This window comes from Microcaecilia unicolor, chromosome 7 (assembly GCF_901765095.1).
Source record: "Microcaecilia unicolor chromosome 7, aMicUni1.1, whole genome shotgun sequence".
In the NCBI taxonomy this organism is placed as follows: Eukaryota; Metazoa; Chordata; class Amphibia; order Gymnophiona; family Siphonopidae; genus Microcaecilia; species Microcaecilia unicolor.
The window spans coordinates 47,268,864-47,281,552 of NC_044037.1; the positions used below are offsets into that span (position 1 = coordinate 47,268,864).

At 42.6% G+C, this 12,689-nt stretch overlaps 1 protein-coding gene across 3 annotated transcripts in view; it reads left to right on the forward strand.

Annotated features, from left to right (window-relative positions):
* The window catches only part of MBNL3 (muscleblind like splicing regulator 3), a 243,631-nt gene that overhangs the window by 196,194 nt on the left and 34,748 nt on the right, over positions 1-12,689 (forward strand). For all 3 annotated transcript variants that reach the window (XM_030209574.1, XM_030209575.1, XM_030209576.1), the window contains one exon: positions 4,215-4,365. In XM_030209574.1, the coding sequence (XP_030065434.1) occupies positions 4,215-4,365 (151 nt within the window). The remainder of the gene's footprint in view (positions 1-4,214; positions 4,366-12,689) is intronic.

Sequence of the window (12,689 nt, forward strand, 5' to 3'; positions counted from 1 at the left end):
ATCCTTATTAGATACTTTTGGTTATGTTCTTATGTTGAATTGTTTGTTACGTGCAAGTTTCTTTTCCAGTATAATTTCTTGGAAGTACACCAGTAGCTGAATTAAATCTTAATTAGGAGGCTGTTTTTGCAATACTGAGCAATGGGATGCAGATGAACTCCAGGCTCATTTGCATTCTACAGATATCATGAGAAAATTTTCATGCATTGCCATGGTCATGACGTTTATATATTCCTGGCTATGGGAGCTCACAAAAAAATGTAAAAAGTAAAGTGCCCCTTCTCATGGTGGTGGCATGTTGTGAAATGGGCCACAGGCTCTATGCCAGAAGTCTCTCAGGGGGCCACAAATCCCACTAATAAGACTTATGGGAATAAAGCTGGAAAGAAATACTCTCCTCCCCCTCAGGAGGCCCCAACTACCTTCTCAGAAACAAAAATGTACTCCCCGAAACCCCAGGCTTATCCCCAAGTAAAGAGGGCAGAAGAACTTCCCAATCACTCCTACTTTGGCAGCACCATCTTAAAAAAATGGTGCTCCCTAATCCCCTGTGGTACGTTCCATTGTACAGTTGGGTATTCTTTCAAGAAAGTTATCAGTTGAAGTGACATTTAAGTATTTATAAACTTTACAGAAAGTTTTTTTTAAATTGATGAGTGCAAGGAAATTTATGGATAGAAGCCTGTTGCCGTCTTTTTTTCCCCTCCTGTTTGAGACTCTTCTCTATGAAATGTTGCTTTTTTTTTTTTTTTTTTTTTTTGTTCCATTTAAAGTGCCAGAAGAAAATGGAATCAACAAACATTTACAAACTGCAGCCCAGCAAAACCAACAGCAGCTGAATCTCAGTAACCAAATTATTTAGGGATCACACAGTCTATCTGAGCAGTGATTAAACTGTTAAAATATTCTACAGGTTTTTGGAGTGAGGCTTTAAGGATCCCTATCTGTACATTAGCTATTGAACATGGCATGTGAGTGACTTGTGTGTTAGACGTTTTGTAAATATTCGACAATTTTGAGGTTTATTTCAAATACCTGGCTATGGTGCACCATGTAGAAGATGAGCACCCCATAGAGGAAGTGTTATGTTAACTTCCATTGTAATTCAGTAAAGAAAAAACAATAAGGAAAGAAAATAACCCTGAATTGATGTACACTGATACAACATATTTTAAAATAAAAATAAATGAAGTCGCCAGGATTTCAGGGGATTTTTTTTACCTCTAAATAATGGCTAACTTATTGAGAAGCTCCTGAGTTATGTTAAACCAATTTGTCAGTTGAGTCATGAAAGATAATTGAAGATGGCATAATGTACTAGTAAAATAGTAGGATTGTAATAAAGAGGAATATTTGTCTTTTACTTCACCCCCCATTTACTAGTGTGGCTGCTGGTGCGCTAATGCAGACACAGCCCATTCATTTTGAATGGGCTGTGTCGGCATTGCCGCTCAACTTAGTAAACAGGGGGTTATTGTGCGGAGAACAAGCCACATAAAGTTCAAATCTGATTAAATTGCAGCATTACATCTAACAGAAATAATATACACAGGAAAACAATGCTAAATGTGTCACATGGTTATTTGGTAATGTGACGTTATATTCAGTGCCTTGTAAAAGCCTTTACTGACTAAAAAAACATGCGCTAAAGTAGGAGTTTGTTTCACTAGTCTACACAGCATTGAAATGATTGCAATTATAGAGACATTCCAAAATTATTTAAGAGTAAGAAACCAAAACATTTTTGATTACATAAGTCTTATACATTTTGGAACTTGGTAGAAGCCACTTTTGCTACAGTAACAGCCATGAATAAGTGTCTACCAGGATGCTGCACTTTTTGCCCATTCTTCTTGTGTCAAGCTCCTCAACACCAAAAATGTGAGCCCCTATGCCAAACAGCATTCGGCAGCCGAACAGTCCTGGTCTTACCTGAGGAAGCAGGGCAGAGATCTCCGGTGGAGGTTCGATCTGAACTCAGGATAGGGCGCAAGTACACCAGCAGTCCGATCAAGGCCGGATAACTGGGACAGGTAGCGGGCAAAAGATAACAGTCCAATACTAGGCCAAGGTTCAAAGGCAGGCGGCAAGCAAAAGGCAAAGTCCAGGTCCAAGCAAAGGCAGGCGGCAAGCAAAAGGCAAAAGTTCAGGTCCAAGCAAAAGTTCAAAGGCAGTCCAAACCATGAGAGAAACAGGCGCCCAGGAATCCACACTAGTAGAAGCCGAAGCAATGGCATCCACTAACTGCTGCTCTTAAATAGCCCCCTCCATCGGAACAGCTGACCGGAGGCATTCCCCTCCGGCAACCTTCCAGGAACCCCAGATTGGCCGGTCAACATTAGGAGGCAACGACCAGCCGCGATGAGCCAACCCGGGCATTGGGGGAGTGTCCACCGTGTTCCTGGGCTCCGCGCCCGGAAGAGAATACCATCTTCGGGGACGCCGGCGCTGCAAAGATGGCCGGCGTTTCCCCACAGTCACTGACGCGGTGCGGAGAGCCGGAGCCGGCCAAACAGCAGACCGCAAGCTTCTGGAGTGACGGAGAGGCCCAGCGTCTGCCCACCCTTCCCAGCCAGCGCCTTCTCCAGCAGACCCGAGGCACGCAACGACCGAGGAGAGAGCGTCACGGGTGAGAGTCGCGACATCTTGGCAGATTAGCTCAAGCTGTTTCACATTTGGATTGAGAATTTTTCTTATCAGAATCTGAGCTCAGGACAAGTAACACATTCAGGTACATAAGTTTTTCCCTGCTCAAACTGGCTTAAAGTCTAGTTCCATTACATAGCTTCCCACTATTCCAGAATCTATGGGATAGTTATGTCCATCAACCAGCAGGTGGAGATAGAGAACTGAAAACTGAGCTGAGACATATCTCTCTTGGCAAACACAGGCACCTGCTATTTTGAATTTTTTGCAGAAGGGTCTGGAGCAGGGCTTGGCTCTAAACTCCATGAAGGCCCAAGTGGCAGCTCTTTCGTGTTCCTGTGGCAAGGTCCAGTGCTGTTCACTGGCAGCATAGGTGGATATTTGAGATTTTTTGCACAGTGTGAAACACATTTGATTTCCGCTGCAGGCTGTCCTGCTTCAGTAGAGACCTTCATTCTGCCAATTGAGTCAATGAAGAGAGCTTCCCTGAAGGATCTCATTGTGAAAGTATTTCTGGTTGCCAGAGTCTTAGGCCCTGTTCGTGTTTATTTAAAAACTTGATGGATCACCAATCTTGGCCAAGGTCAAATCAAGGTGATCTACATAGTTAAAAATATAAAGAAACAGGAGATTGAGCTCAAATAAAAGGAAGGGCACAATCATTCAAGAGGATAGACCATGTTCTCATATGTGGCTAAAGCCAACATTCAGCCAACATTCTCAGCAAAGCTACTGTTGCCCCCTGTCTAGTATTCCAGCATCCTGAAAGGCCAAATCGAAAAAATGGGTTTTCAAGCTAGCCCTAAATTACTTGTATGATATCTCTGATCTAATTAAGAGAGGCAGATCGTTCCATAAACTAAGGGTCAAAAAGAAATAAGCACTGTGTCTAATTGTCTCCAAATTGGCCCTATTAGGACCCTGGAGAACCAAACTATGATCATTGATTCAACGTAATAAACGTGGCAGACCATATGGAACTCTTAGATTTGCAAGGTAATCTTCATAAATCGCTTTGAATGCTAAGTTGAAATTCTGGCACCCATCTTTGGGCGACCAATATAGAATCTGGGGGTAAGCAACCTTTTATAAAATTGGCGCTTAGCGTGGATCTTCCCAGCGCCTAACTTTAGGTGCCTTTTTTTTAGAATCTCCCCCCCCCCTATATATTGCGTTTACCAGTCTTCTCATTCAAATCAGTACTTAAGATTTTCAGAACTATTCGTTCAAATTGCTTGTTGCCTGAAACAGCTCTTTGTGGCATGTTCTCCCAGATGAAACCTCTGTTATCTGCACAATCAGCAAAGCTGAAAAAGCTTCTTTAGTATTGTTTTACCATTTCAATTCTCTGTCTGTCTCTGTCTCCGCTAATTGCTCTTCTTGAGAACCTGTTGAGTCCTGTAAGAAAATATATTACTGTACTTATCTGCTTTTCGAGCCCTTGTCTTGAACTCGTGTAGTTGCAGGTGATTCAAATCCAGATTTTATAAAATGTCTGCATAATTTATTATTTAATGTGTTTTGGTTTTTACTTTACTGTTTGTCTTTAACAAATCCCTCATCCACAGGCTCTGCCACCTGGCACACTTCAACCCTTACCAAAGAGGCCAGCACTTGAAAAAAACAATGGTGCCACCACAGTCTTTAACCCAAGTGTTTTCCACTACCAACAGGCTCTAGCCAACATGCAGTTGCAACAGCCTGCGTTTATCCCCACAGGTAAGTCATTTTGTCAGATCTATGCCTATACATGGTTGAAAGCAAATGCTGTCTCCACAAGAAGATCAGTGTATGATTTTTTTGAAAACATACAGTATATATGAGGGGGAGACATTAGATAAAATAAATTTATGCATAGGTTTAATGCAGTTAAAATTTATAGTATTTTCCCAAAAGAACATCTAAAAAGCACTGACATTCTAAACATCAAATATAAATATTGCATACTGCACCTTTACTTCATTAAGGCATCTTGACATTTTCTCAGATTTCTTTAAGCTCTATGCGTTGCCTGTTTCACTCCTGTATGGTTCAAATGGTTAATTGTTGGACACTTGGGTAGTAGTACGACCTAACTGTTTCTGCCTTGTAATGTCCTGTACTTTTCTTCACTTGATCAAGTAGCGAGTTTGAAAACTGCATTTCAACTTTAGACTTTTTATAAGCACTTTAGAAGAACTTATGACTTCCAACTGTCACAAGTTAAAATTAAAATACTGTAATGTGCCAGGGCTTTTCAGTGCTGGAGTTCTCCATCTTCCTTAATTTTTGTCCATAACATTAATAAACTTTACTTGAACACTGTGCTGCTGTTGAAATCTCAGATGGATACTGAAAGATGCAGTTTTCTCATGTGTAGTTTATTCATATTTGTTTATTTTGTACTTTATTACCTGAGAATTATATATCACCTTGTCTGCAAGTACTCGAGTCAATTTATAGCTATGTCTATGAAATATGCACTGCTTGTGAATATAAGAAATAATTATTCCAAGGACTGTTTCACAGCCTATAAATGTACTTTGCATAAAGAGTTGTTTTTCTAGAAAATAAGATTGCAGTAGAAAAATGGATTTATGATTTGAAGACAATTTGCCAAATTGTGGGTTTTTTGTTGTTTTGTTTTGCTAGGAAATAAATATGGGTACCTAAAGGGGCTCATTTTCAAAACAAAGAGGTCCAAGAAACATCATAAGTTGGTAGATGGACATTTTTTTCTCAAAAATGTCCCAAGTTGTGATTTTCAACACTCCTTGTTTACACAACTTTTTTTTTCCACAGTTCATTCAAATTTCAAGTGGGCATGTTTTGGGCTGGATGAAAATATATTCTTCCGCAATAATAAAACAAACAAAAATGTCTAGGGCCAAAATTAAGACTTTTTGGCTAGACCAGTGGACAATTGGCTCTGAGGCCCCCAGTTTGACTGGAGGGGGTCCCCAATCCCTGCCAGCTAAAGCGTTTGTCCCGCTGTGCATGCTCAGTTTCATTAAAACGAGCATGCACAGCAACTGAAAATTGGACAGGACCCCAGGCAATGTGAGAGCAGCGTGGGACAAACACTTTAGGTAGCGGGGGGGGGGGGGGGGCGGAAGTGGCAGTGAGGAGGCAGGCCAAAATGTCGTCCCCCCACACCACCACCAACTTGGGCTCTGGCCCCCCTCCTGTTGAAGTCTGGCTACACCCCTAGTCTAGACCTATTTCAATCACAAATAAGTAACCAAAAGGTGCCCTAAATGACCACTGGAGAGATTAAAGCATAACCCCCTTTACTCCTCCAGTGGTCACAGATCACCTTCCACCCTCGTAAGATGGGACAGTGACAGCACATACCAGGCTGTATGGCAGCTTCAGATATGATGGCCGTTCTTGTTAGAGCAGCAGGCAGGTCCCAGGAGTAGTCTAGTGGTCGGTGCTGTGGACTGTAATGAAGGAGATCCAGTCCCATATCCCACTCTAACTGGTATACTTGTGGTGGAAGATGTGAGACCTCCAAAAACCATTAAATACCTACTGAACCTATATATAGATGATACCTGCAAGCTTGTTGAAAGTATTGTAGTGGTGTTCAGTGAGGTACAGTAGGTTTTTTCTCTATTCATGGAGGGCTCACCGTACAATATAAGGGGCTTGTGGTGAGATATTTACCTGGGGCCTTTTATGTGAAGTCCTCTGCAGTGGCCCTTAGACTGCCCCACTGCTCTGCTTGGATGTCTGCGTGGCCAGTCTACTAAGAATGATGGCCCTCCAGACATCCCAATGACTGGTTTTTTGGTCGTATTTCTCATGGATATTATTTTTTCCCTAAATGGTCCCAAAAGAAAAACACACTGAGCACAAAGCATCTGGGAAAAGGCGATTTTAAAACCAAAAACATGGACTTTTTTTTAGGTTCAAAAATAGCTATGTTCACCACTCAAGTTTTGGATGTTTTTAGCAAAATGTCCAAAACTTGAGTTCGATGTTGCATTGAAAATGCCCCTCCGAGTCTCCTATTTAAACAAACACTAGTGAGTTGGCTTAACAGCTGTGTTGTGCATTGCCATGGATTTGATTCTTGAGCCCAACTTCTGTTACTCAGCGGTTAGCATATCTGGTTTTAAAAAAGGTTTGGACAAGTTCCTGGAGGAAAAGTCCATAGTCTGCTATTGAGACAGACATGGGGAAGCCGCTGCTTGCCCTGAGGTTGGTAGGATGGAATGTTGCCACTATTTGGGTTTCTGGCAGGTACTTATGACCTGGCTTGGCCACTGTTGGAAACAGGATACTGGGCTAAATGGACTATTGGTCTGACCCAGTATGGCTATTCTTATGAAGGGGAAAGGATTCTGTGGACCCAGGAAGGGAGGGAGCTCAGGTAATTGCACAACAGCAACACATACTGGCTGCTACAAGATCACATCTGTGCAGAGTTCCTGCAGGAGCCACGCTCCATGCTGTCCAACCTCGGGGCTGTGTCTGCAGTGGCTGAACTGCAAAGGAGTAAAACTGGGATAAGGGCCAGTGACACATTAAGGACTCCTTTACCATGCCGTGGTAAAAGGGACCCTGTGATATTGTCGGCTCGTGGATTCACCACGCGCCGAGACCCCATTTCTGTAACGAGTAAAAGGCAAAAAAAAAAAAGGAAATAGCTTTGCGGTAAGTGCTCACTTGCTGTGCAGCCATTTCCATGGGGGGGGGGGGCTTGCCACCCCCTATTTAGGAGGCAGTAAGAGCTCCCACACTAACCCGGTGGTTAAAAAAAAAATTCCTGATGCACTGGGGGCAGCACTGCCCCCTACTCCTGTGGAAGGCTGGTGGTAGTGCCGGATTTGCATGGTTGCTCTACCGCGGCGTTATAAAAGGGCCCCTAAAAATCTTAGGTAGCCAGTCTATAAATTGGTGCTAAAATACTAGGCCTAGGGGGCATGCGATGAAGCTACAAAGTAGTAAATTTAAAACGAATGGGAGAAACTTTTTCTTCACTCAAAGTGTGATTAAACTCTAGAATTCGTTGCCAGAGAATGTCGTAAAGGCAGCTAGCTTAGCAGAGTTTAAAAAAGATTTGGGCGGCTTCCTAAAGGAAAAGTCCATAGACCATTATTAAATTGGACTTGGGGAAAATCCACTATTTCTGGGATTAGCAATGTAAAATGTTTTGTACTTTTGTGGGATCTTGCCAGGTATTTGTGACCTGGATTGGCCACTGTTGGAAACAGGATGCTGGGCTTGATGGACCTTTGGTCTGTCCCAGTATGACAATACTTATGTAGGTACCCCAGCACCATAATGCCAATTTTATAACAGCTTCTTGCGCCAAGCTAACATTATAGAAACTAGCTTAAGTGGGCATTGGTTTTCCTAAAGTTAGACTCCAGCAGGCCAAGTCAGTGGCAGTTGTAATTGCTGACGCCTAATTGTGCCCTGAAATGATAGGGTTACTTGCGTATTCCAGAGGCATATCCATGACCTGGCCATACTCTGCCCGTATTTATGCCACCTCGCACTTAGAGCTAACGATGTTACAGAATAATGCCTAGCGCTTATACACATAATTGCCAGTTAGTGGCACCAGTCACTCACATTAAGTGCTATTATTCTGTAACCTATGCACACAATTGCTACTTATCTTTAAGCGCCAGTTTATAGAATTGCTGTTCACATGAATCAGGTTCTAACAGGGATGCATCTTCAACTTTTTCTGATGTATATTATACATTTTAGGTTCCAGGAGCAAATGATTTGTCATTATGGAATGTAAACATATTCAGCAGCTGAGAGGAACCTATTCTTCAAATTCTATCTATTTGCAAGCTTAAGATTGAAACAAATGTCACAAATGACATTTTATTTTACAGTGCTTAGACAAAGCTTGTAAACTCCAACAATAAGATTACAAATTGTCACCATGATAAGCTTGTTTAATTGAAACCAGACTTTTCTTATAAAAAGGGTGTAAATAAAACAGTTTTGAGTTTCTTCTAACACGGAAATTTACAAAGTAGAAATATAAGACTAATTCAGAATCAGTGTGTGATACAGTAAGTAAACCCCTAGTTTCCTTAGCACAATTAATTGTCCAGATAGAATCAAATGCTTAAATAATATGCTAACAGGTGAACCACCCTGCAGAGTAAATCTTCACAACTGAGTCTGGGCTTCCTGTCCTGCAGAGAGGTCCAAATGTTTTTGAGTTTGGTCTTCACTATAGAAGTTAAGAGCAGCTCATGCCACCATCAAAAGACATTTTAGAGGAACTATGCCAAGATTATCCTTCAGCAGCCACCAGTTTTTCCAGAGGAACAGGCTTCTATTTGGACTTCTTGTGACTTGGAGAAATGATACAACTTGTCTCAGCCTTCTTTATGGACAGACATCGTTATAAACCTGTAGAGTGTCACTAAGCTTTTAATGGCAATGGCAGAGCTGCTTTCGTAAGCTACAATCTCTCTGGAGCTCATGAGTATCCCTCATCCCCCACTCTGCATACCCCCTCCCCTAGCAAGGCGAGTTTTGAGGGAAAATAAGGGAAGTTAGAGAATGAAGGGTCATAGGATAAAGACAAAAGGGGAAAGATTCAGAATCAGGCCCCGCTTCTCTCCCTCCTCCCCCTTGCCAATCAAACTTCTCCACTCTTCTCTCTTTCCTCCCCGTCAGGCGCCCTCTGCTGTTTGCTTTTCCACCTATCTTTGATCTTTTATGCTTGGACCAAGCCCCCAGGACTGCAGTCAGTCCTGCATTCTGCCTGTCACCCACAGCGTTAAAGCACGTTGCCCATAAATGTTCAGCAGCACCCCTGCTCCAGATCCCTGCCACTGACTATGCACAGGACAAGCCAAGCCTGTAGGCAAGGAGAAGCTGGGAACTGATGAGGATGCAGGGACCCAGGCTGAGACTTTGCACACACGATGGGGCCCTAATTCCTCAAGGATTTAATGTCCTTGGCAGATCTCCCAAAGTAGTGGAAGCACAGGCAGCCAGAGTCAGCTTGTTCCTGATCCTCCTGCCTCCTAGTGACCTCATCCTTGTTTTGGGCACCACAGAAACACACAGTACAGTAATTAGTCCTAGCTGACTTCCAATCACTGGAACTGTCTGTTCCTGCGGTGCTCAGCATATTTTCTGTCTCTGCCACAGTGTCTTGCAAATTGTATGATTATGTACTTACCTCTCCATATGAAATTATGCTCAAACATATAATATACATAATTTCCTACCGGCTAATATTCAGCCTCTGGGAGGCAGGCCGGCTAAATGCCACAATTGGTACTGAACCCGGATAGTCAATGCCAGCATTGAATATCTGGGGGGTTTCGGCTGGTTTAAACTTAACTGGCCAAGTCAGTATTTGGGTGACCTGATTTGGATGCCAAACGTAACTGGCCAAGCTCTGAATATTCACGGCTAGCTGATTATATCATGCGATGTAGCTGGTTAGCTGCTAAGCGCTGATATTCAGCGGAGATAACTGGCTATCTCACGCTGAATATCACCAGCTAATGTACTTTTTGTTTGTCAGGGTTTAGGTAAGGATCTAATCATGTTTCAGTTATAAATTGTGTTCGAATACAAACCATCTTAAGAGGTTCACCAACTTTTTCTCTAAGGGGTTTATAGCCTACTGATCCAAAATTATTGTCCTTGGGTGACAGAGGATCCAGCAATATTCCTCACAAGAGTTCTTTGATATAAAGACTTAGGGGCTTTTCTACTTAAAGGGTGATTAATTTTTTTTTTGGGGGGGGGGGGATTAACATACTATAATGTGGAATTTTAAAACATGGGAAGCCCAAAACTAACACCGCATCAAGAAGGGGGCGTCCCACTATTTTTTATTGCAGGTTGTGCATTAGTATTTGGATTAATGTGTGGTACCTGCTCCCAGTTAACACAGAAAGACTTACCCCCCAGATTCTGTAAACACCGACTAAAGTTATACATGCAAATCAGCACGCATAGCTGATTTGTGTGGGGAACTTAATTGGGTAACAAGCCAATCAACACTAATAATTGGATGTTAAGCAATTATTGGTACTAATTGGCAGTAATTAGGATTTATTTGTATAGCTCGCTAAGCGTATTCTATAAAGGTATACATGTAGATGGAACCATGCAGATGTCAAAGGTGGTGTGGCCATAGAAGGGGCATGGATGGGTTGTGGGCATTTCTAAAATTTATGCTCAGTGTTTTAGAATATGCCTAATTCACGTCTGAATTACCCGTGTATTTTTACCTAGATTTTAGTTGGTGTAAATGGCTGTGACTAAATTTAGTCACAGGAACAGGTGCTACACATACAGTGGGGGAAATAAGTATTTGATCCCTTGCTGATTTTGTAAGTTTGCCCACTGACAAAGACATGAGCAGCCCATAATTGAAGGGTAGGTTATTGGTAACAGTGAGAGATAGCACATCACAAATTAAATCCGGAAAATCACATTGTGGAAAGTATATGAATTTATTTGCATTCTGCAGAGGGAAATAAGTATTTAATCCCTCTGGCAAACAAGACCTAATACTTGGTGGCAAAACCCTTGTTGGCAAGCACAGCGGTCAGACGTCTTCTGTAGTTGATGATGAGGTTTGCACACATGTCAGGAGGAATTTTGGTCCACTCCTCTTTGCAGATCATCTCTAAATCATTAAGAGTTCTGGGCTGTCGCTTGGCAACTCGCAGCTTCAGCTCCCTCCATAAGTTTTCAATGGGATTAAGGTCTGGTGACTGGCTAGGCCACTCCATGACCCTAATGTGCTTCTTCCTGAGCCACTCCTTTGTTGCCTTGGCTGTATGTTTTGGGTCATTGTCGTGCTGGAAGACCCAGCCACGACCCATTTTTAAGGCCCTGGCGGAGGGAAGGAGGTTGTCACTCAGAATTGTACGGTACATGGCCCCATCCATTCTCCCATTGATGCGGTGAAGTAGTCCTGTGCCCTTAGCAGAGAAACACCCCCAAAACATAACATTTCCACCTCCATGCTTGACAGTGGGGACGGTGTTCTTTGGGTCATAGGCAGCATTTTTCTTCCTCCAAACACGGCGAGTTGAGTTCATGCCAAAGAGCTCAATTTTTGTCTCATCTGACCACAGCACCTTCTCCCAATCACTCTCGGCATCATCCAGGTGTTCACTGGCAAACTTCAGACGGGCCGTCACATGTGCCTTCCGGAGCAGGGGGACCTTGCGGGCACTGCAGGATTGCAATCCGTTATGTCGTAATGTGTTACCAATGGTTTTCGTGGTGACAGTGGTCCCAGCTGCCTTGAGATCATTGACAAGTTCCCCCCTTGTAGTTGTAGGCTGATTTCTAACCTTCCTCATGATCAAGGATACCCCACGAGGTGAGATTTTGCGTGGAGCCCCAGATCTTTGTCGATTGACAGTCATTTTGTACTTCTTCCATTTTCTTACTATGGCACCAACAGTTGTCTCCTTCTCGCCCAGCGTCTTACTGATGGTTTTGTAGCCCATTCCAGCCTTGTGCAGGTGTATGATCTTGTCCCTGACATCCTTAGACAGCTCCTTGCTCTTGGCCATTTTGTAGAGGTTAGAGTCTGACTGATTCACTGAGTCTGTGGACAGGTGTCTTTCATACAGGTGACCATTGCCGACAGCTGTCTGTCATGCAGGTAACGAGTTGATTTGGAGCATCTACCTGGTCTGTAGGGGCCAGATCTCTTACTGGTTGGTGGGGGATCAAATACTTATTTCCCTCTGCAGAATGCAAATAAATTCATATACTTTCCACAATGTGATTTTCCGGATTTAATTTGTGATGTGCTATCTCTCACTGTTACCAATAACCTACCCTTCAATTATGGGCTGCTCATGTCTTTGTCAGTGGGCAAACTTACAAAATCAGCAAGGGATCAAATACTTATTTCCCCCACTGTATTCTATAAATTGTGCCTAACTTTAGGCGAGGTTTTATAGCACTTTTATGTTTTACATCGAAATTTTTAGGCACCATATACTGTTTTCAAATTTACCTCATTTATTGTATTTATGTTTATTCTTGGTTATTTTAATATTATTATGCTGTTAACAAAATTGTAAGTTTTA